The sequence below is a fragment of the Planococcus citri genome, chromosome 5 (assembly GCF_950023065.1).
Source record: "Planococcus citri chromosome 5, ihPlaCitr1.1, whole genome shotgun sequence".
Taxonomy (NCBI): domain Eukaryota; kingdom Metazoa; phylum Arthropoda; class Insecta; order Hemiptera; family Pseudococcidae; genus Planococcus; species Planococcus citri.
In genome coordinates this window covers 56,934,846-56,960,724 of record NC_088681.1, presented here as the reverse complement: position 1 = coordinate 56,960,724, position 25,879 = coordinate 56,934,846, and the positions used below count along the sequence as shown (strand labels likewise).

The 25,879-nt window shown below is 32.2% G+C and overlaps 1 protein-coding gene and 1 non-coding gene across 2 annotated transcripts; both read right to left on the bottom strand.

Annotated features, from left to right (window-relative positions):
* Nucleotides 1–593: 593 nt before the first annotated feature.
* On the bottom strand, nucleotides 594–17,351 carry LOC135848282 (homeobox protein Hox-A4-like). Its single transcript, XM_065368161.1, has 2 exons — nucleotides 16,501–17,351; nucleotides 594–3,466 (listed from the first exon to the last, which is right to left on the bottom strand). The coding sequence occupies exons 1-2, from the start codon at nucleotides 16,979–16,981 to the stop codon at nucleotides 2,868–2,870; spliced, it is 1,080 nt and encodes a 359-aa protein (XP_065224233.1). The 5' UTR covers nucleotides 16,982–17,351; the 3' UTR covers nucleotides 594–2,867.
* A 6,384-nt stretch (nucleotides 17,352–23,735) lies between these two features.
* LOC135849560 (U1 spliceosomal RNA) lies at nucleotides 23,736–23,899 on the bottom strand. The gene has a single exon (XR_010559576.1). It is a non-coding gene; the product is annotated as a U1 spliceosomal RNA (small nuclear RNA).
* Between the last annotated feature and the right edge of the window lie 1,980 nt (nucleotides 23,900–25,879).

Here is a 25,879-nt window from a genome sequence, read left to right as displayed (position 1 = left end):
ATCATTATAAATGATCTAAAATCGACTCAATTTTGATTTTCGATTCCGTCTTATTCGTAATTCTCGAAAATTAATAAGTATTCGTTATTCAATTTTGGCTTCAAAAATCGACTTTCCGATCAAAAACTTATAATGATCGAAAAATCGATCAAAAGTCGATTTATTTTCGATTTTCAATTCCACCAAATCGATTTTTGAAATGAAAATTTCATTCTAAAAAATAAACTTATCATTTTTTCAATCAAAAATTGATCATAATTGACAATCGATCAATCGATATTTGAAAATCGATTTTGTACCATTTTGGATTCAGAATGTGATCAATTATGTTCAAAATTAAGAATCAGTTCTAGACTGAAAAAATACCTTACTTTCCTATCAAACATTAATCTACATCGAAAATGGATTCATAAAAATTTACTTTCGGATCGAAAAATGACCACAAGGGAAATTCGATCAATCGAATCCCAAAAAACGATTCATTTCGATTTTCGATTTCATAATGATCGATCGATCATGCAAAAAATTATAAGTAAGTTACTTTTATTTTGTTTTTAATTGTTTCGTTTCATCTTTGTAGGTACCTACTTGTTTGTTTGGAAAAAATTGACCCAAATTTACGTTGTTCTTCACTGAACAATTTTTCAATTTTGGATTTCGATTGTGATGGGTGATCTGATGAGATGGAGTTGGGGGAGGGGGGTTAGAACTCTGATTTTTCAAATTTCCATTAGGTACAGCTTCGCTTTCAGTAATAATAAATGATAATTTTGAAAAACAAAAACAACAATTATATATTTTGGATAAGTACCCATCAGGTATTTTACACCTTACAATATGTACATCTACACACAATAATTTTATACAATTTTTTCATATGAAAAGTGAAACGTTCATCAAAATAAACATATCGACACAATAAATTGAAAAACTAATATAAAAATTCCTACATTGCAACAATAGATTGTTGGCGATTAGGTACTTTGTTTGGAAGATAACATTTACGTTTGAGTAGGTAAGTATAGGTTCATTTCGCTTAATATTAAGCCTTAAGCTTCAATTTCACAACCAGCTTACAGTAAATGGAAGTATGTTCATTGCTCACGACTTTGGCAGTTGGGTTTGTAGGTATATAATTATGTACTTTTATACTTAGGCTACAGGTAAAATATTGTTTTACGACTTACAAAGTTTTAAGTTCTCAGTCGTATTACATCGGAACGAATTTCAAAACAAAGATGAAAAATTTCAATTAAATATTGCAGCTGGTGAAGTAAAGTAAAGAATCAAAAATAACCGTGGATCTTGAAAATGTCTCTATCTATCTATAAGACGATTAAATGCAAGTTATTATTGTTTCGATATCTCGGTCACCGAATGCTGAGAACTTCAAATCATTACAAATAAGTAAGTTTTACGAGATGTATAAGAATTTTTTCCAACGATTGCGACATTTTCAGTAGGTACCTATGTTTTTTCGTAATAATAGAAATAAGTATAAATAATTCGACTCGCGAAGCAAAAGTTATACCATATTTAATCCCGTTTCCAGTCTCGAATCTTTTGTCTGTTAGTTTCTTTTCTCGATGGTATTTAATTTTACATCAAGCAAAAGTATAAGTATGCGACAAGAGATTCGAATTAAAATTGCAGATGTATAAAATTCACGAGGTAATTTTTTATGCGACGACTTGACGGTGTTTTAATTACAACTCGAAAACAAAATACGTCGTCGGTATTCTAAATATACAGGTGGGTGGCTAGATTAGTAGACAAGGAAAGCAGAAGGGAGGATGTAAAGTTTTTTCATACGTATCTCGAGTCACGACAACTTCTGCTTTAGAAAATCATCGTAAAAAATTGTTCGTTGGTTTCTTTTTTAATTGAAAAAAGCAAACAACCCTTCCACTTTTCCTCCACTCTTGGTAAGCTTGCTAGGTAGTGATTTTTTAGCTACCTCGAACTCGTTCTCAAAACAAAAAAAAAAAAAAAAGAACCCCCGATGAAATTGAAAAACGATTTAATTTTTCGATCTCGAAATAAAAGCCAGGAAAGCGAATTCAGAGCAAGGATATCTTTTCAAATTTGCAAATTTAATTAAACGAAAGACAAAAAAAGTACTCGGATTAATACCTTCTTTTTTTTCTAAGACTTAAAAAAAAAAAAATGCATCGATAAAAGTCGCTGTTGCTTCGTACTGACTCAGCAACGCAGCAATATTGCTGAATGGTAATGTTTTTCACGCTTAAACTTTCAAAGAGACGTAATTCGTCTTTGTTTTTGGTCGCTTATTCGAATTAAATTTCGGTAAAATTTCATCCGCTAGAGAAAATTTACCACTCGGGGTAAAAAATAACCCTGGTGCGGATTTTTCGTTGGTTTTTCTCGCCTGTTGCCAACACCGACTTCGTTATGTTGGTTTTGTGTTCTTTGAAACGAGACGCGTCAAAAACACACATCCGACAGCGACCTACTGCTGGCTCGACGTACCGACCAAAATCCCATTAGATTTACTTACGAAGGCGAGCAAAAAGAAAGCCAATTAATTTTTTTATAATTTGACCCGGCAGCGGCGTCGGCGTCGCGTCAACTCGTCGTATATATACCCAGGGCCCAAATCGAATTTACGCCAAATTTCCAATTAATTCGCCACCGTAGAGAGCATCATAGATAGGAAAATTCAATTGTTTTTCTCGTTGATTTTTCCGACCACGTTTTGAATTACCTACGTGTGTATATTCGAGTTTACTACAACCAATGAAATGTTTCACGTTGTTGTGTGGGTTCCTGTGCCTTGGGTTTTGTAACCTAGATATGGATATTTTTTTTCTCATTTTAACATCTTACAAGATATTTGTTTCACTGTTCTACGAGCATAAACCAACGTTTCGAAAATCTTGCTCGTGGTTACTTTCTTCATCACTGCACGATATTTCACAACTGGTTGTACCATCTAGTGAATTTTTACTGTGATTTTTCCTATTCGATGTCGAACACGTACGTAGACTGCAGCAACAAGTTGTTTTATTCGAAGAAGCTGAACAGCAGCCTGAATGTAGAGGGGACGAGGTCGTATTGGTTTCCTCCTTTTTGTACTTGACTCGTCGATTTTGGAACCAAATTTTCACCTGTTTCTCCGAAAGCCTTAGATGGGTGGCTATTTCAATACGTCGTAATCTGGACAGGTACATGCTGCTGGAGAATTCACGTTCGAGCTCTAAAAGCTGCGTGCTTGTGAACGCTGTTCGGATTCGTTTTGAACTTTGGGGCTCCAATGAAGAGACGTCTAACAGTGAAGAAGAGGATCCGTTTAGCGAGCCGGAAGGACTAGGTGGTTTGGTAGGACTGCAAGGAGCAGTTGGTAGGAATAATTGAGGTGCTGAGATAGGTGTTGATGATGATGGTGGTTGTTGTTGTGGTGGTGGTGGTGGTGATGATGATGATGATAATTCGGCAGCGTTGGTATCTGAAAATTTGAAGAGAATTTTAGTGGATGTGGTTTTTTTTTTTTGATTTTTATTCTAATTGCGAGGATAGTAATTTTGAGATGATGAAGAGATGAGGGCTTTAGATGCAATCATGTTGACTTTAGAAGTTTTGTAAAGGTCTAATTCGTAACTTTCTAATGGGGAGATGAAGATATTTTTTTCTGGCATTCAGTGTATTTATAGTGCTAAAAGAACCTCTGCTGAATTTTGGGCATTTTTTGAGAAAATGATGCCTTCGAATTGGAGATAAAATTGATGATAACTAGATAATAATAACCTAGTACAAATTCCTACCTCCATTTTTAAATTCATGTTTCATGTTTTTGAAATGATTCATGCAAGAGAACCTTTTGAACTGGCAATTTCCAATTTGATCAAAAGCAAACTAAATCGAAAAAGCACGTTGCAAAGTCCCTATAACCAAAATTTTAGATTCAAAAGTTCACTTTAGGATTTTTTTGGCAAATTTTTAAATTGAGAAAAAAATCAAAAAAGTTGTTTCGAATGCGATTTTTAAACTTTTTTATGAAATATATACCTATTTTTTGAAAAAAAAGTATGAACCAATATAAATTAGGTACCTATTTATTTTTTTCAAAACTCCCACATATGAGCAACCATTAGTTTTGGAGCATTCTGAAGCCTCCAGCAATTTTTCAATTTTCTGAAATTATAAGTATCTACAAGTCGCTCTGGAGGAGTCGAAACTGAACTTTGGAGCTTATAATGTTGATTAATTCTTATTGGGCACCCTCTCGATCACTTCAAGTGGTTACTGAGAAATTCCAGGAGTGTCAGTTGAATTGTTTCACCCAATTTTTGACCAAATTGTTTTTTTTTTGTTTTTGTTTTTTTGAATGTTTATAATTATTGCAGGATTAATTCCAGAAAAAGTGAGAAAAATAGGATTTTCAAACGAGTTATAGAATGAGTGATTTTTACAGTAAGACATCTTCTGGTTTGTCCACGTGATCATCCATGACGAGAATGATCACAATTTTATTCTTTTGGAACTGTTAGACAGATATGCCTTAATGGTAACACGTATATGTGTAAAACAGGTAAATTAACCCTTCCAGCACCGTTCGGTGATGTGGTTGGTAACAATGAGTGGTCAAGGTGCCAAATGAGCCTTCCAGCTTCTTTGGCAACTGGACCAGCTCGTAGTTCGAATTCGCGAGTATACGAGGTACCAAGTTAAATGTCCTTAAATCTTTAGAGCTCCGGCCCTAGGTTAAAAGTGTTTTGTATAGTTTTAATTTATCGATAATTAGTGTTAACGTTATTCCCCCCGAGTAATCGTTGTATTGAACCCTTCAAGTGCTCCGAGTCGGTTTTAAGTGGTGTCTTTATTGACAAATATATTCGTTGACACGAACTTGTCTTATGATAATTTATTGTGTTCGGTAGTGTACTGTAAAACCCATAGCCGAGGTAAGTGTTAGCTTTAATACAATTACATAAGTGCATTTCCGTCAATTATTACCTGCTTATTCTAGTAGGTAATTCTGAGTAGGTATCTAATATACGTACGTATATTAATCAGATATCTACGACACAATATTATTTTATCAGAACCTCCAGCGAGTTTTCAAATTTCTCCAGAAATTTCAAAATAATTCTGAAAGGGTCTAAAATTAACTTTAGCATCAATAATACATAGGTAACTTATTTTAGTCGGTGCTTATTATGACATTTCAACCAAAAGACCACTTGTTACGTAGGTACTTTAATTAAAAATTTGGTCATTTTTCACTTTTTCTGGCCAATTGATCAAAAATTCATCTTCAAAAAAAGCACTCCAGTAATAATTTCAAATTAATCACCCATAATGGTGGGGGGAGGGAGTTTTCAATAGGCACTGATCAAAATTATAAGCTCCAAACTTCATTTTTATTGACATCTTCAGAGCGATTTGAAATTTCTGGTAAAAATTAAAAAAATTCTAGAGGCTCCAGAATGTTTTAAAATTGATAATGTCTGGACCTTGCATTGAAGAAATGATCAACATTGGTTAATTTTGCTGAAAAAATTATTATGCTTCATGAAAAAGTTTGATAATCACCTTTAAAAATAGTTTAGTTTTTTTTTTTGATTTCCAAAATTTTTAAAAATCACCAAACATCCGAGAATGAATTATGTATACATATGATCTGAAATTATGGTTGTGGAATCTTTAAAACATGATCTTTCTAGTCAGCTTGGTTTTGTTCAAATCGAAGAGTGCCAGTTCAAAAGATACCCCTTAGATTTGTTGGCCTCCAAAATTGATTTGGAAATTTAAAAAATGGCCACCATTTTATCATTAATTATGACCCAATAAAAGTTTTTTTGCAAATAATTTTCAAACAAAATTTTTCACATGTTGGGTTGCAACTGAACCATTAAAAAAAGTACCTACGTACTTAAAGTCAGTATTGGGTGAAAAATACTGCAGTTCCAGAAGTCCTATGCACCATGGTGCATAGGACTTCTGGAACTGAATTTTTTCCTTCGCCAGATTTGAATTCAGCAAATCAAATTATGTAGATATCTCAATTTTTATTCTTTTTGCAATGACCTGTGTCAATTTTAAACATCGTAAAAAGCTGACGTGAATTTCTTCGACTTCACTTGAGCTATGAACATTTTGAGATTTGTTTTCTGCTCTTCGAGTTCATAAAATGACTTTTTCTCATTTTTGAAAGTAGTCCCTGAATTCTAAATACTTGATTGCTCCTCATCTGAAAATTGAGAGATGTCAGGAATACTCTCCCCACACTCACAGTTGACAAAAAAAGTAAAAAATAATATGTATCACATTTTTCTAAATCAAAAACTCTGAATTTATGCAACAGAATTCTTCTGATTTACAACCCATTTTTGATAAAAACTAAGTAGAATTTGAAACTTTGAAATTTTTTTCGGTTGTTTTTCCATTTCATTTTTGTTTTATTTACACTCTTAAAAACTGGGGGGGGGGGGAGGATTCATCGTAAAAAAAAAAGGTCATTTGAACGAAGGGTTTCTATCGCCAAAATCTAAAATTTCTCGTAAAAAGTTATTCGTTTCACTATTTTGTCTTTTTATTTAAAAAATGTGGTGAAAAGGTTTCTGGCGTTACATTTTTTGGGCTTTGGAAAAGCAAAACATAGAAAATTGTTTGTTCATAAGAAACTTTGATAGGTGGAAACATAGAAAATGAAACTCCAGAACACATATAAGTCACCTTGTGAGTCTATAAAAATCATTCAATTCTCGTTGAGCAGAAAGAGTTTGAAATTTCATACAGAATACTTTTCTGAGAAACAATGAATTTTGAGTGCATTATTATTTTTTTTATTTATTTTTTTTTTATTAAAAATTCTGTAGTGTAAAATTTTTTAAAATATTCAATATTCATGGGATATAATTTTTCCTAAATCCAAAAAAAGTGTCAATGGATTTTTTTTTCTTCGAAAATTAGAAATATCCTCTTAATCTTTCTTAATTCTTTCGTTACATTTTCATCTTAACAATAAAAAAAGCACAGTCCTTGAAAATTTTCCTGCATTACGTCTCTTTAAAATACGTCTTGAAAAAACACATTAAATTTAGAAACATCGAGAACGCTGAGTTCCTTTCCCCACACCCTGGTTATATCGAAACATTGCGAATTCCACGCTCTGCTTAGTAGGTTGAAAGTTCTCCTTGAAGTCGAAAAATTCCACATTTTGTAAAATTTTACAGACGTTCTTGAGGTAAAAGAAGGCAACGTTTAGAAAAAAAGTATGAATACCTATAATTTCAATCATCACAGGCATGTAAGATATGGTAGGTACCTATTTTGGTAGGTATCTGATGGTCGAATTCTCCCAAAACAGATATTTCCATTTCTTATAAATACCTACGTGGGTATAAGTAAGTAGATGAAAATTGAAAGAATCTTCTCAACAAATAATCCGAAAAATTTGAAATTTAAGGCTTATAAAATTTAACCACTTTTACATTCGCTTTGTGGATATGAAAATTTTCAAAACGAGAAGGCGTTGGCTTCAACCTTGAATTCCATCATAATAAACAAGTTAAGGAAAAATTTACGCAAATTTCATAAACTTTTTCTTTGTGAATCCGAAGTAAGTAGGTATGGATGGAAAAGTTATGGAAAAATTCCTTTGATTAATTTTTTCCTAATGGTTTAGAAACATATTTTTTCTCTCCAATCTTTTTGGTATGAAAAGGTATGTAACCTTATTTCAAAAGTAAAATTCCCAGACAACAACTCACAGTCAACGAACGTGACAATGAGCCAAAAATATTGGCACTATCCTATCTTACTTCTGTAGTCTTTGCTCCATTCATTACTCGAAATGCATTCACACCTCAAAACACATTAACCTTGAAAAAAAAAATCTATAGGCACATTTTACATCCACATAAACTGCCAATTTATGTAGCAACTAGATAAAAATCCTCCAATGTATCGTAACTTATACTATACCTATTTCAACTTCCTCATTTCCATTTCACCATCTTCACCGTTTCGGATTATCTCCCACCTTCATTCTCTTTCCTTTATATAGGTAAATGAAAAAAGAGAACTCTGCCAGTTCATCTCTCCTTAAGTATTTTTATTACCTACCAAAATATACGTCGGTCGGCCTGCGTCTTTAAAAGTAATTCAACGGTATATACCTTTACTCCAACACCTTCACTATTCACCGATGAAAATAACCTCGAGCTTTGGCCCCCTCGACAGCAAATATAGCACCACCGCAACACAACAAAGTAACGAAGTACCTAAAATCTCAACAATGTCGGCTACGCTCCACAAAACTTTCCAAACAAGCGACGTTTTAACGAAATTATTTTTTTACAGCCTCCATTCTTCACAACGTTGAGTTGAGAAAAAGAAAAACAAACAACCATACCAGCTAGTTGAACTTTGATAATTCTTTTTATTCTGCCTGCTTCTCTCTCGACTTCGACTCACCGCTCTTTATCACCTTCTTTATGGTTACTTACTTGTAGGATATACTTTTCACCGTTAGACGTCGTTTCGTTATTGTTGTCAACGCTCATCGTTAAAAGGATCGAATTAAGTATTAAGAAATTTTATTAAATGCGATGATGATAACTTTTTGCTGTGCTTTTATTCAAAATTATACGTGACTGTGACCTTTCGTATAACCTCAAAATATGACGTAAAATTTGTCATCGTCTGTTCTTTTTTTGATTTTTTTTTCCAAGGATGGATTTGAATATCATTATGATTCAATTTTTTTCTCAAAATGCTATTGAAAAATGCATACTTTTTTATGGAAAAGGATTGGGATAATTTTGATTTTTTTTTCAAATTGAAATTTTGATATTCTTTTATCTAATAGAAATTAAATTTTAATCATTCGTAATTTTTTTCAACTCGAAAATTGAATGGGAAAGTGAGGGAGGGGGTAGAATAGCTCATCAATTCAAAAAAAACTACTCGTACAAAAGATCACAATTACCAATAATCGCAGTCCCATACAAAATGGCGAATTGAAAAGGGTTGATGGTACGCGATTAGTTATCTCAACCCTTTTTTTACTGTATAATATTACATTGCGTATTATATAGAATAGATACATTACATACACAAATAATATAACCTGTTTTTCTTTTCCTCAGCACCCAGTGATTATCTAATAAAACATACCGGATCCTTGTATGTATTTTCAACCCTTCCCATCTTCAATTACCTAACCCTTTTCTATCTCGTGTACGATGTCGAGATTGGTCGATTTGAAAATTTTTCAATCTGGCTGCTCCTCCTCTCTATGTAATTGTACTCGTGTAGTTTGCCTTTCTGTCGTTTTTCAACTCATTTTTTTCTATTATAATGTGCATTGTGTCTATCAACGTGATACGTGAGTAACGATTTGTATAATATATTTTAATCGAGATATAACTCCGGGTAGATAGGTATTCAAATGAAAAAAACAAGCCTTCGTAAATTAAACCGAGGTTTTATTATTATTATTTTTAATAAAGGGGGAAACTGCTTTATTGGCTAATATTCATATGAGTCTAGATATATGTGTTGGTACCTAAAAGGAGGAACTTTGTAAGTGTAGAATTAAGGGGTTAATTTTAACCAGCTGCTTTGGCCCGTTTGCATAGGTATAAGTAAAAAGGTAGAAAATTAAAGATTTTTGCAAACAACTGTATTGTAACATGTGTCGTATAAAAATATTATGTACCTTGTGGCTTATTTTATTTATTCTTTTCAGGCCAAAATATAAGAATAAAATGTACCAGGTAATAATATCTACCTGTTTAGCTAAGTATATACCTATATAGATAGACATCTTTTTCGGTTTTAAGGGCTAAAATAAAGATAATTTTTCCAACTTAACGACACCCAGGATGATGCTCTTGTGTGAGACTTTGAAAATATGTATAACAAGAATAGCTGGCCTTCACACTGTGTCTGGAGAATTAATTTTTAAGAAATGGAACTGTCGTAAAATAAAACGATACGAAAATAAAAATTGGAGTTTTTCATCGAGGTCACTTTGTAACATTTTTCAGCAAATGATGACGTAAAAGAAAACTTTGGATTGTAGACAATAATTATTGAGTCGACAAATTTGAAAAATAGGTAATTTTCACTTTTACGCAAGAAAGAAGAGATGGGATGAGACTTGACAAAATTTCAATTGATGATTTTTTGTGCTGTATGAGTACAAAAATATACTGTTGGGTTCCTTTCAAGGCAAAAAGTATGTCAAGTTTTAAAACCTTAAACTTTCATAAAAAATTGATATTTGGGCTTGGATATGCTTTAAGCCTCTCGTCATAAAAGTCGTGACTGTTTGAGATTTCCAAAAATGCTTTGACTTTTTTTTTTGGAGAGTAGAAAAAACCACCAAACTCAAAATTGAAAAAATGTCAATCAATTTATAATTTTGAAAAAATATGATTTTTGCCAAAACTGAGGAATTTGGAGGTACTTAGGTAGCCTAATTAATTTAGCTCGATTTCTGGAATTTCTCAAATAGATTTTTCTACCAATAAAAACGTATTAAAATTTCAACATTAGAATTCAAATGAGCTGGTAAAATTTTTGAAAAATTAATCATTTGAGATGGAAGGTGCGCAAAATTGATTTTTTTGGTTTTCTTATTTTCTCAAATAGTTTTCTATAGATTTTAAGAGTCAAAAATGGAAACAAATAAGCTCAAGTGAAGCAATGATAAAAGCTTTTGAAAATTCATAGTGTTCTAGAAATTGAAGGAACTGATTTTTGATGATGAAAGTTAGCTGCATCTTTTAAAAATTGTGAAATGAAATTCATCTTGAAGGTAGAAGAGAGAGGGAAAATCGACTTTTACCATTTTTTCTCAAGATTCCAATTTTTTAGAATTTTGAATCAAAATTCTTATTTTATGTATACGTAAGATGGGTTTTCACAGTCTATGAATTTCAACTAAGGCCCAAGTAATTTGCTTACAGGGAACTCACTGAGGTATATTAGCCTCCGATTTGAACACGATTTTTGGAAATAGCATGATCTAAAACCCCAATAACCAACATTCAACTGCCCAAATGGATTTTCCAATTTTTGGAGAGTTTTTGAAAATTCAAAATTGACCACTTTTGGTGATTTAACTATACTGTAAAAAAATTGAATTCGTTCTATCCATTTCAACAAACAATCATCATCAGTTATTAAAACCACACCCAACTAAGCTATTTAAAAAAATAATTTTTTCAAATTTTAAAAATGTTTCGAAACATTTTCTGGAGGAATATCCACTCGTGAGAAAATTAGGATTGCAGTCGTCATAAAATTTCTAAAAAAAAATCGAATAACAAATTGGCTCATTTATCATTTGTATTTTCAAATGGAACAATTTTCTATTTTTTAATTTGTGAATCGTCGAATTAGTGCCATAAAATAATTCCATATTAATTTTCAGTTTTTTTTTTTTCATAAATGATTTCTTCAGATTTAGGAAATTTGCAGTATATACAAAGATGCAAGAGTTCATTTTTTTCGTTCTCTAAATAAATTGCAAAAAAATCTCAAAATTCAACTTTAATTTCTACATACCATACATTGGGTATCTAGCCTTTTATAAAGTTGATAGAAGGGAAAGCGAGGCTAAGAAAATATTGTCTGGAGGACGTTTGAATGTTTGGCTGAAATAATCGAATTCTAAAATAATGAAAATCATTGCAATTTATTTCAATTTTTACAAGTGTTGGTCTGTTAAATTGAACAACAATCTGAAAAATCAAATTTTTACGATTCACGATAATACCTACCAACCATTGTAAATTCTCAGTCAAAATTAGACGAATTTCGTTTCAATTAACAGGTAGGCATTTGAAAGATATTTTCTCATCAGTGGAGCCAAAAGATTTAGGCAGTGAAACAAAAGTTAGCCCGACAATTTGACAGGTTCCATCAATTAATAATTTACATTATAAATTCGAAGACACGAAGAGAAATTTTCCACATTTCATCAAGTAAGTACCTACTTAGTTTTAAAATGTAAACAGTGAAGAGAATAATGACTGTGTTGCTGCTAATAGAGTATCTAGTGCTATGTATAATGCTGAAAATTATGACAAAAAAGACGAAAACTTCGAATATTACCATGTCGAGTTATTTTCACTTAAGGAGGGCGCATTACGATGCTCTAACTGAAATACACACGTAGATACCTACGTAAACTTTATAAGAATGTAAGGGTAATACATATCTCTATAGGTAAGGTGAACCTCATCTTGTATTATCCAAAGTTGCATCAGGTGAAGGACGCGCTGACGCATTTAACATATACTTATGTACTTCCTACTCGAATGTGTTGTAAAGTATATACGAGTGTAATGGTTCAGAAAGTATGAGGTTAGGATCTAGTTGAAATATAAATGGAAAAATACCCGCTCGCGGATACGTTTACCACCTATTTAAATAGAGCAAATGTAATCATTGTTGCCCTTACATATACGAGTACCTACACTGCATGCTGTAAATTTTTAGGGTTTGGTATCTCTATGGTATCCACTAGGTAGTAGGTACTACAGTGTTTTACCTTGTGGGTTATTTTATTTTATTTCTCCTTCGTATACCTAATTCAATTCTGTTTACTTACGATTTTATCATCAACTTGTATGCAAAAAGATATTATATCATAATAAATCCAGAAAAAGGAAAAGGGCGAAAACGATGCTTTAACATTTATTATCTCTTCGCCCTTGTACTCATTTCTATTGTGTAGATGAATCGTACGAAGGTATTTTAAAGGTAACTGTGGGTATATTTGCACACCAAAAAAATAATGCATTCTTGGAAGAGCGAGAATAAGTATGGAAATATATATACAGTAATGTCAGGGATGTGGGTTTAAATACTTGGGAAAAAATATGCAAACGTGGATAGAAAATACTTAGGTAGGTACGTACTTATAGATACATACTACATGGATACCTGATTTTTGAAGTAGAGCGATGAAATTAATTGGTTTATTATTGATATCCCGAATCGATTGATATGGATAGTTTCGAGCCATTTTGAAGCTTCAAGTGAATTTTTTAGTTCCCAGTCGAAATGAAATTCACCGAGTATGAATTCAAATTAATTTCCTTTTACGATGTTTTTTTTTTTTTTTTTTCAATTTTCAAATCAATTTGGAAGGTTGAAATTTAGTTTCTATCCATTCGACTTTTAGCTTTTTACAGTGACACTATCAAAAGCAATTTTAAAAAAAATGGTTGTTGGAAAAAATTTTTAAATTTAGGTTCTAGATACTTCATTTTTAACTCTCACGAAAATTTTTTCAAAATCACAAAATCAAAAAATTTACTGTAGGCTGCAGAACGCTTTGAAACGAGACTGTCAATCGATTTGAAAGATTAAAAATAGATTATAATGTGAATTTCAGCTTTCTACCCGAGTTAATTAACTTTTGGTTTTAATAAAACCAAGATTCTGATCCAAAATTTAAAGTGATTGCTTCTTTAAAACAATTAAAAATAGCAAAAGTTCTAATTTTATTTAAAAATAAATACTTAATTAACATCAAAACGGTATCTACTTCGACGTTTTCTCTAAGACTCTGACACATTTTCTCTAAAACAATTTTTTCTAATAGAAAATTTATCTAACCCCAATTTAAATTTCTCTAAAACACATAGTTATTTTCTACTAAACATTTTGCTAACATCATTTTTTTCTCTAAATCTGAAACATCAATTTCTCTAAAACATATCTTAAAGCATGAAAATTTACCATTCTTGTGTCCGGATATTTCTGAATATAATTTCTTTTTTCAAAAAAAAAAAACCCTCCCTTGGTCTCTCGCAGAGGTCTCCAAATCTGCGAAAAATAACATACCATCCTTTTAAAATCCCAAAATATCAACTTGATAAACCAAATCAAAAACCTTCTCTGTGAGTGTGTGTATAATAATCTTAATCACAAACACCCTCTCCCCTCCCCCACCAAAAAAAACACAATAAATAAATGTAGGTAAGGTACCTACTTAAAAAAATATAAAATTCAGATTTGTAAAAATTTTTTGAAAATTTTTCATTTTCTGGTCAAAACATATTTTCTGAATAGTGAATACCCTCCATTCACATTTTCGAAAACAATCTCCTTCCGTCCCTGTTCGTAATATTGATTCCCTTGTGTAAAGGTCCTCAGAGTTGAAAAACATGTTTAAAAAATCAAAATTGCTCTCTGCTTAGGCGATACAAAATTATATTGCATTTTGTCTTTTATAGAAGAAATTGTGTTGTACTCTCTAAATTTGAAGCAGTCAAATTTCACCGCTTAGCAGTCACAACATTTTGCATTCTTAAAATCAGTAGTTTTTTACTGCAAAACAGTACATAGAAAATATACTGAATTGGTCAGTCAAAATGATTTTTTACTGACCAATTCAGTAGATTTTTCACTGTTTTGCAGTAAAAAAACTACTGCTTTTAAGAAGGCGAAATGTCGTGACTGCAGTGAAATCTGACTGCTTCACATTTAGAGAGTAGAAACTGTGTTAGAGAAAGTGGACGATAGGAAATTTATCATTAGTGAATACAGTTTTCGAAAAAATGACATTAGAAAAATTTGTCATTAGAGAAAATGCGTTAGAGAAAACGTCATAGAATCAATATTCTAAGAATTTATACTAATTTTGCATAACCTATAATTTTTTTTTCATTTTACATTTCAAATTTTCAAGTTTTTTGATTTACATAACTAAAGAAGTGTTCCGAATTTTTGCTGTCTTGAATTTTATTTCAAGTTTTTGATTATGCTTTCGGAATTTTCAATTTTATTATGCTTATTTTATGTTTCATTTGCAACGTTTGCATGATCAGTTCTCTGTTCTCAATCACAATTTGTTTTTATTTCAACTTTGGTTTTTTATTTTATTTATTGCTTCATTTTTTACAGTTTTATTTCCAATTCTTGATTTTATTTTCAGTATTTGATCTCGGATTCCAGTACATTTCCCCGAATCAATTAAGTATCCCGAATGACTTTTGTGCTGTTTTTATGATCCCGAATGCCAAAATCCCGAATTATAAATACCCGAAATTAAAAATCCCATATACAGTAAAATCTTCAGTGGATTATAATCTTTCAATTTTTCTCTGTCATGGAAAATGGCGAATTTTTTTTCATCTTTTCTATATCCACGCCAAGATTAATTTTGATCAGAGTCGAAAAATTTTGAAAAAAATTCAAAAATTGTCCCATATTTGAGAAAAAAAGTCCTAGCAATTTTTAAACTAGAAATCTTTTGTATGCATCATATTCAAGAGGGGTGGGGGGGAGGAGTTTGATAAAAATTGAAAATTTAGAATGATAGACAGATGGAGTGAAGTGAAGGATATGTGCGTTTTTCATCATAAGTTATGGACGATCCGGAAAATTGAAAAAATGCATTCTTTGAAAATTATTGAAGTTTTTAATGAATTTGTGAGATAAAAAACGAGAGAGCGAGATAAAACCCAAGGACATGGTCTTTCTCTAACTCATTTTTTTTTTTTTAATTCAATAAATCTACCAGAGAAACAAGATGGTGAGAAGGGGTGGAGGAATAGGGTAACGTCGTCAGCTCAATCAATCATTAATGATCCAAAAAATCAAAAAAAAAAAAAACTTGCTCTCAATGTACGAAAAATTTTCAAAATTGTTTGTAGGGCTACGTCTTTTGTAATGAAAATTCTTAAATACTCGTATTCAATTTTTATTTCATTTTCAAAGTTTTCGATCGTTTTGTTCCGATGTTCTGAATTTTCAATTTCAGTTTCAGTTCGAAATTTTCTACTACTTTCTCATCAGTTTTCGATTTTGTGTTCAGAGATTTCAATTATCCTAAATATTCATAATTTGTTCAATTTCATTTTTTTAAAATTTATTTCTATTTGCTGATTTTATTTTACCTGTTTTCAGGAATTTCTGTTTTTTCCTAATTTTTCAATTTGAAAAAAAAATTGAATTTTTTAGCGATTTTTTGATAAATGGCATTTAAAAAAAAAATCGTTGAAAAAAACGAAGAAAATATTTCCAAGAGTTCATATATTTCTCTTTCATTTTCATTCAAATTTTAAAATTTTTATGTTTGGATGGAATTTTGTTCGAAAAGTGGGCTTCTCATTCCGACCATTTTTCATCAATTTAATAGGTCGATTATCGCAGATTTCAACAACAAAAAAAAATAAATAAATAAATAAATAGGCCTAAAACGGTGCATTTTGTTTTATATGGATGCATGGTGCCATTTTTGCAAATTTTCAAATTACATGATTTTATTTCTCAAACTTTGAAGTTATTTTTTCGGACATATTGCTAAGATTCCAGCCAGTAAAAATAAGGTACTTTTTTGAAGAGCCATTTTTTAAAAAACCAATCATTCCAAAAGTTCTGCTGAAGAGGGAAAAGGACATCACAAGAGTCATATGATCGCATCTAAACCCATGACCCTGAAACCTTGCATCAACTGCCAGAAAAAAATCGACAACTCAAACACTTGGTAAAAAGTAACATCGTACTCACCATTAATTAAAATATCACGATGATCATCTCTACTGCTATAAGATCGTTTACGACACGTCGTCGGCGATTTGACATCTCTTTGATGAGGCGTCCTGCAAGTAGGAATTGGTTTAATTGGTCTACACTTGGCCGGTCTAGGCGAGTAAGGTCTCGGGTTGAAATTTCCTCCCGGAACGACTCCTCCGTTTAAAGGGTACATCATATCGATCATGGGTGTATTTTGGGGTAAAGTTGTAAAATTACTTAAAGACAGGTAACTGGTCGGATATCTTTGGACGGTGTTGGCTGCTAATCCCATCGAGTACAGATAACTATGCAAATTAGAATAATATGGTAACCCTGCGGCAGCCGCTGCTGTGGCGAAATGTTCGTAAGACGTATTTTTCGAACTTTTACCATTAATTATCGAATCGACTAAAAAAGATTTCGAGAGTTTTTTACCACCTGGGGTTATAGTGGTTGTGTTATGTAAAGAGTCCATCGTTCTAAGAAGTATTCTTGACTTATGATAAATCACGACACACAAAAAAATTCACACAATTATCACGTCTTGGCGAACGCACATTTACGTACTAAAAAGATCGAGCACATTGATAGTCACATTCACGTCCTTCTATGTACCGAAGATCGACAATACTAAAGGGACTTGCAGAGAGCTGCAAAATCATCCTCGTAGTCGCGAGTGATCGGCGATTGTATTTTAAAACCCACCCCTAAAACGCTGTTGAAAATTATACAAAAGTCGCTCTCCATTGTTCGTGCATAACCAGTACGTATGTGGTACCTCCCTCTTGAGATGACAAGGGGATGAAGTGAAGAACCCTTCTGCGATCACTATTTCAAGCATATTGGCGGTGTTGGTGTATAAGTAAATTACCCCACCAGATATATACGCGCGTTTTAAAAAGCTATCCGGTTAATTGTAAACATTTTATTGATGTAAATATTGTATTAAGGGATGTAATTAATCACACAGCGATTGATATCGCGAGCAAGGAACGACTCATCGACGCTGCTGGATCTCTTCGACACCACCGCGGACGACGACGTTGTACCACGCATATCTTCCTGTCTTTCATCGCTCGAGCTGTACTCTTCTTCGTCACTTATCAAGTCATCCGCGAACAATCGAACGTGCACTTAGATAATTGCTGTTTCATGCTCGTAATTGGTTTGTTTATCGCCCTGGCCCTGCAGTGCAAGCGTAATAATGAAATCTTTCATTACCCTGGCACCCTGTACTTGTCCCGGATCTGTGGTACCATCCTTTCTGCGGCTGATAGCGAAATCATTAATATTTTTTTTCGTATTCATTGCGATCGTCTTCTTTCTCTCGGTTTCATGTGTACTGTGGGTTTTATTTGCAGCACCAGAAGGTGCGTATGAATAAAGTAATAGGCATACGTTCCCAATACTTCAACTTGCTTTTTTATTCAACATCATTTTATATTTTTCAAGTTTCATTCTCATTCATGATTGAGTTGTAAAGACAGCTACATTATAGCCACAGCTAGGTACCTCTACCTATACCTTATCAGTTTCTATTTTCATTGTGTTTTTCAGCACCCAGTCGAATTTTTAAATAATGTTTAGGGCTAGAAATCCAAAATTACCCCGATGAACTTTGAATATTTCTTGGCAATTTTTTTTTGAAGAATCTCAACTTTTTAGATTGTTCCAAATCGATTCTATTTTCCAATTTGCAAACGTCAGCCAGTCGAGTGACTAATTAGTTTGAGGGCTTTAGAAACCACTCAAAGTCCGAAGGGAAGTCGAAAAAACCAAAATCTCGCCAAATTGATTTAGAAGACTGAAATTTGGTTTGTACCTTATTTTCGAGCTCTCGAATCCATTTGTGAAGGTTTCGAGCTATTTTGGAGCCTCCATCAGATTTCAATATTATTACTTAATCACATTTTTTTCCCAAAAATAATCACTGAAGAAAATGTTGGATTTAAAGGAGCACAATAATATGTGCCTAAATCGATTGAATGAGTCACAGAGAAAGATGGCAAATTCGAGTTCATAGGTTCTGAATCCAAAATTTTCATCCTACATAGGTAACTTATAACTTGAGGGGATCCATGGAAAAGGGGCATTATTCATTTTTTTTTGATTTTTTGATTTTTACTAGGGTCATTCCATGTCAATTCGACCAAAATAATGCGATTTTGAAAGTCATGTCTTTTGATTTTGCTCAGAATTTTTTTTACAATATCTATCCCCCCAGTAAGTAAGAACCCCGCAATCAGTTTGGCCCCAGCTCCCTCAGGGGGTGGGTGGGAGGCTTCCATTATTTTCAGATTGTCCCGATGTACTCACTTCAGCAGTGCATTCCTGATTTGAAAGTTGGACTTTGAAATTGAAAGTTCAAATTTCAAAATGGCGCTGTAAGTGGAAGCTACCATTTGAAATTCTGAAAAATGTCCATAGATGTACCTTTTTATGTTTCTACGAAATATCCAAATTTCGAGATGGGATCTTTTGATGGATGGGGGAGCACCCCCACCCCCAATTTTGGGCAAAACTTTCGAAAAAAAATCTGGGGCATGTGATAATTATATCGAATTGTATGTTTTTGGTGACGCTGAACACGAATATCACGTCAGATTTTTGATTGGACCCCATCTACGGCCCCCAGCACCTCCCCAAGGGGGGGTGACCTAAAAAAATGGTTTCACTGGTGTTACACATGAAATATATGTTTTCAATATCGCTGAACAAGAACATAGACTTAGTTTTTCAAATTTACCTCACCCATGGCTTCCAGAGCCTTCCCCCAATTGATAAAAGTTCAAATAATTTGTTGGGGCCGTGGATGAGGCCCGTGGATGGAGCCCAATTGAAAATCTGACGACATATTTGTATTCAGCGTCACCAAAAACATACTATTTCATGTGTCGCACGAACAAAACCCTATTTTTTGAAATTTTCCCTGTGGGGGGGGTGCTGGGGGCCGTGGATGTAGTCCAATCAAAAATCTAATGTTATATTCGTGTTCAGCGTTGCCAAAAACATACAATTCGATATAACACATGCCCCAGATTTTTTTCGAAAGTTTTGCCCAAAATTGGGGGTGAGGGTGCTTCCCCTCCATCAAGAGATACCATCTTGAAACTTAGATATTTCGTAACAGCATCAAAAAGTGCATCTATGGACATTTTTTCAGAATTTTAAATAATTATAGCTCCCACTTACAGTGCCATTTCGAAATTTAAACTTTCAATTTCAAAGTTAAAATTTCAAAATGCTTAAAAAGTTCAAAATTCCAATACCCTTTCGAACTGTGAAATCAGTTTTGATAAAAGTATTATAGCTTTGGAGGAATGCACTGCTGAAGTTGAGTACCTCGAGACAATCTGAAAATAATGGAAGCCCCCACCTACCCCCTGAGGGGGCTGGGACCAAACTGATTGCGGATTTCTTACTCACTGGGTGGGTAGATCTTGTCAAAAAAATCTGAGTGAAATCGAAACACATTTGGTAACATTTGAGTTTTTCTCCCTTCTTGGTCTATTTTTGTTTTCAATTCTTCAGCTCCTGAAATTTGATCCGTTTGTGCATTTTAACCAAAATGAAAATTTTTTCTTGGGTAAAATTTTCAAAAATTTCGTTTTTTTCGTATTTTTTTTTTTTTTTTATTTTGAATCCTAAAATTCCAAAATGAGTTATTTTAGGAATTGAAAACCATACAGCATCTTATTACTCAATTTCATTCCAATGTTGTCAAGATGTAAACTTTCCCCCTCCCCTCTGAACTGCTGAAGTAGGGGAATCAGTGAGACAAATTTTTAGAGAATCAAATTTTTCAGAAAATTTCTATCAACTTTGAATAGGTAACTAATTTTCCAATTTTTAGTTTTCTGTAATAGGGAGGATTGATTTTTTATTTTGAAAAAGCTTCATTCAGGTGCTTAGGTACCTATTTAAAAGTACTTCTTTTTTTTGCAACAAGATAGGCTACCGAATTTTTTTCAAGTTTTGACAGATGTTTTCATTTTGAAAAGTGTTCATCTTAATTTTTTTATGCCACCATCTTCTCAAATAATTTTATCTAGTTTCATTTTATTTATTTACTTAGGTACTTTCTGATTTTAAATTTAAAAAAAATGATGATAATGATGTTCTGAAGCTAATATCGACTCCTCATCCTCAAAACAGAATTCCATCATCTATAGTTACTCGCACTTGGAATTTATGTATTTAGAGATATGATTTTATCTTCGGGAACAGATTTTCATATTTTTTATTTAAAAAGTAAGTGCTCTAGAAAAAGAAAAATCATGAGTAAATTTCAGAAAAAGTAATTTTCGTATTTTCAGAAATTCACCATTAATTAGGTAATCGAGAAATATTCCAAAAATTGTATTTATGAGCTGAAGAAAGGGAGGGGAAAATGAGATGAATTTAGAACGAAGCTTCAAAAATAAATTTGTGAACATTTCTTGATGAGTTATTATTTTTAAATGAAATAAGCACTATTAGATAAGTGTTTTTTTGGAATTAAAAAAATTACCTTGAAATTAATTTGAAATCTGTCGACGCCCTTCTCAGTTCTCCCCTCCCCTCCTCTTTTGAGAAATAAAGCTAGTGGGGAAAGTAAAATAGGTAGCGTAAATGCTCTCAATATTTTATAAAAACCCATTATCAAAGTTGAAGATTACTCTAAATTACACAGTTATATCCTCTCTCCTTAAAATTGGGCAAACCCTTTCAAAATCATGTCCAAATTTGAATGAATTCTTTTCAAAATCGTGTGGGACTTAAAATCAGCGAAATATTTTTTTACCAATTGTGAGAAAAAACAACTCAAATTTACAACAACTTGTGAAGTTGAGAAAGTCGTCATTGCTTTCATTAATTACATCCGCTTCCACTCCAGCTGAAAACCGTTTTTACTTGTAATTTATCAATTTTTCAGCACAAAGAAACCAATTTTAAAAATTTACACGAAGATTCTTCACCTTTTCTTCAAAAAGGCGATAGGTAAGTACTTACTTACCCTTACCTAAGCATCCAACTTCAATTTTTTTTTTTTAATTTGGTATTCTTTCTCATCCAACTTTTTCACTTTCAAATTTATCGTATCAAGTTTCTCATTTGTTTTCACCCATTCCATTTGTTCTTGATCATAAACTTTTCTCATAATAAAACCTGAAGGAAGGCAAAGAGGTTCTTTCCACGGGTGTAATAATCCTGCAATTATTATAAACACCAAAAAAAAAAAAAAGTGACTACGCAATTCAAAGATGATTTGTTATTTTGAAAAATAAAGGTTGAATCAATTTGAAAATTTATATTCCAAAAATTGATTTATAAACGCTGAAATAAGAGGAAAACCGGAAGCTTCGACTCAACGCGTAGTTACAGTTTTTCAAAAACACCGAAAACACGTAATATCAAAATAAGTATTTAGCTCACCTAATTAGATTTACCTACTTATACTTAGAACGTCGTAGTTAGCCAAGACAAGAAAAACATTTATTTACCACGAGACCTTGACACCGAAAATATTACGTATTAAAATTTTACATAATTTAACCCTTACCTACCCTTTTCTCTAACATGTCTCACAGGCAGCTTTGATGATGAAAAACTATCCATCAGACTGGAGTTAAACGTCTTGTTTTTTTCGTTTTCTTGAAAAATAATTAGAAGTTATCCTCTTCGACGAGTCTTTTTTAAAGAGCTCTTTAAAGTATTTGCAGCTCTTTATACGTACCTAAGTAGGTACCTATCTAGTTTAAATTTGTTAAGCATGAACGAAAACGGAGGATATGAGAACTTATAATATTGAAGCAAATTTTCACCTTAATATTTGATGACGTAGTAATTCCTTTATGGTAGTTATATCCATCAACGAAGCATAGGTACGCTATTTTCTTTATTAAACCATCTCATAAGTAAAATAACTTGGGTACTTACATATGTTTAACGTACATACATAAATAAGATACGAGAATGTTGTCGATTGAATAATTTTATATTACACATCTGGGGACTTATAGGTACCTAATAGTTCTCCAGCGTTCAATTTCCTTTTTTCGTAGTGGTTTTAGAATTTTCAGCGTACCTAAGTTATTATGAAGTTAATGAAGGATAGAAACATGCAGGTAATAAGTAACAGATAAGTAACTATGTTAGTGCATCAGCAGCACGTAGATAAATATGTATATTGCGTTTTAAAGTTACTTTGTGTTGCAAATATTTAAAGTAAATTGTGAATTTAAGTAGGTTAATAAGTACATAGATAGGTATTTTGGTGCATCATCGTAAATATGAGTAACTTAATTATTTACGTTGCGCTCAACTTTTTAGCTTTTGAAGTTCCCAAAGGATACAATCAAGCAGACAGGAAATTTATACAGAATACCTACCTAATGTTGCAGTAAAATGGATTAATTGAATATTTTGATGACAATATAAAGACAGAACATCTCGACATAGAAAACAGCTAAGAATAACTTTCAAAAAATTAATAAAAGTTGTGCGAGAGTAGAATAACAGCGAATTCAGATTGGTTAATTACATTGGTACAAATTTAAAAAAGTGAATAATAGTGGACTCATATTTACATTTTTTCAATGCCCTACCTTGTGTTTTAAAATAAAATAGGTAATCGTCAATTTATTTTCGAATAAAATTGCTTACAAAATAGGCAACTCAAACACACCTTTACCTACAATATATTTCATTTGATTAAAATTAATTTAGAATTTGCATCAAAAAATGACAATTAGGCCTAGGAGTACTAATTTTAATAAATCTGTCATTTCATATTGTAACATTATTTTTCAATTTTCTATAGGTATTAATTTTTTAATTTTTAAACAATAGTGTAGACCTATTAGAATATTGTGAAAATTTTGCATCAAATTTTTTCGATCTTGAAGAATTATGAAAAAATGATTTCGAAAATGTTTTTCAGATTCTGGTTATTTTAACTTATCATAGCATTTATACCTACTCATAAGGTAGGTAGGGATTATTTTAAATAAAATATGAACAATTAAATACCTAGTCATTTACAGCTAAAATCTTGAAGAATCGTATCACATGATAGGCTATAAATATTATTATGTACTTAACTGTTGATTAATATAAATGCATTAAGTTAAGTTATATATTGTAACTTCATAGTGAATCAATCAACAAGATTCGCCTCATTTATCACTAATCAAGATGCAATCACATCATGCTCATTGATCAGGCTATTATTATGTGTATCAATAAGTACCGAGATTGCGCGGACGCAATCCCGACTACCAAAAATTACGTGTCCGAGGTATCCACATTTGGGATACTCGCAGGCTTCAGCTAATCCGAAGTGCAATGGAAAAGCCTCAACCTGGCAGAACCGCCTTAATGATCACGGTTAACCACCACACCAGGTAAGTATGCTTAAGGATGCTGCGCCAAAACCTTTTATACTACTGGCTCGATAGTTCATCTGCGAGAACTAAACTGCTCCATTCCTCTCTCACCTCCCCTATCCATAGGTAACGCAGGTAGACGCGTACAATGTAGCTATAGTAGTGCAGCTGTAGAAACATTTCTGGTACCTAGTCCAGGTTGCGTACTCGACTACTTGTAACCTCGTTATAGTAATACATTGATACTGCGGATTTTGATTAATGATGCGATCACATTCTCTGGTGGATTTATATGTAGGTACTTGTAATGAAACGATTATTTTGATTGATTCACTTGAAGTCAATATGAAATCATAGGCCTACATACATGAAGTATCACATGAAGCAAATTTTTTTACAGTTACTAGTTAACTTTAACATATCACTTCAAACTCTTGTAAACAATTGTATTTTATTTTATTTTATTTTTACATATTATAAATACGTGTACTTACTTACCTAAAATAGTTTATGGACAAGGAAGTGAAACATAATGTATTTGAAGCTTTCTGGGTGATACTTTCTATTACCTTTTTCAAGATTTGGTATTTGATTTAAAAAACTTTTCAAATACATACTAATATGTAATTTACATACAAACGCCCAGTAAAATCTAGAAATGCACATGAAAAAATGCAGGACTTGAAAGAATTTCCTTTGATCTCCTGTATTTATCCCTCTGCTCCTCAAAATTATGTCGTATAATTGGTTTGGTAATTTTTTTGATTTTCGTGAATTCTAACAAAGTAAGTAGGTAGGTACCTAACTAAAATACCTAATTGAATTAATTTTGAAAAAAACTTGAAATTATTGCGTTTGTCATGATTGATATCTAATAATAATTTGGAAGTAAATTATTAACACAAATGTATGCCACATACTGGATGCTGAACATGTAGCTTCATTGAAATTTAAGACAAAAATTGAAAGGTTTCATAAATAATACGTACCTATGCTTTCAAGGTGTGTATTGTTGAAAGTACGTACCTATTTTGAAAAAAAATGAAGCATTTTTGTTTTATAATTTTTTTATTGGTTGTACCTAATTATTTTTATCAATATTGAGTAAAATCATGTTCTCAGAAAATAACATACTGGAATTTTCAACTTTACCAAGAATTACGACACCTAATTACGATTTTCATAATTATGCTTTTAAATTCTGTGCAGTTGAAATACAGTTTAGTATGTAAAAGCTCAAGCAATTTTGTATTTTCGATTTTTTCTTTTTGAAATTCTAATGCATATTTTTCACAATCATTTATATAAAATCTTGTAAAGTAAAGTGCCCAAATGTGGCCACTTCCTTGTTCAAAAAAAAATAATTAAAAGCCAAGTAGGGATTTTAGTATATGTTTATTGTTTGTTTGATAATAATTTGTAAGTGGCTACTTACTCAGAAAGTGAAGAAGAAAATTTCACCAAATTGACCTAAATATCTAAATTTTGGTATATATGCCTATAGGTACCTACCTTATTTTTAACCCCTCCTCCTGAATTTATTGAAAACTGTTTCGAATCGTTTTGAGCATTTCTGGAGCCTGCAGTAGATTTTTCAAAGTTGAAAATTTTCAATTAATGGTCAAATTGGAAAGCTAAAATTTACATGGTGCCCTTTTATGGAACTTAAACAAAAATCTGGGATTTCCAAAATGTCACTGGAGGTTCCAGACAGCTTGAAACCACTTTCAGTCGGCTCCGCATGTTGAAATTCAGTTAAAAGCGAATATTTTAAGGGTAACGGCCCTATTTTTTTACCCCCCTAAGGACATATCTTGAAATTTCTTTTGACCTAATGAAGCTAGAGAAAAACTGAAAAGCGCATTGAAATCAGCAAACATTCGTTGACAAGATTCAGTGTTTGCCAAAAGTTTTATTTCATTAGGTTCGCCAGAAAAAATTTTTTTTTGCAAAAAAAACGAGTTCGCTATTTTTTTTACCCCCTTTCGCTATTTCGTTTACCCCCA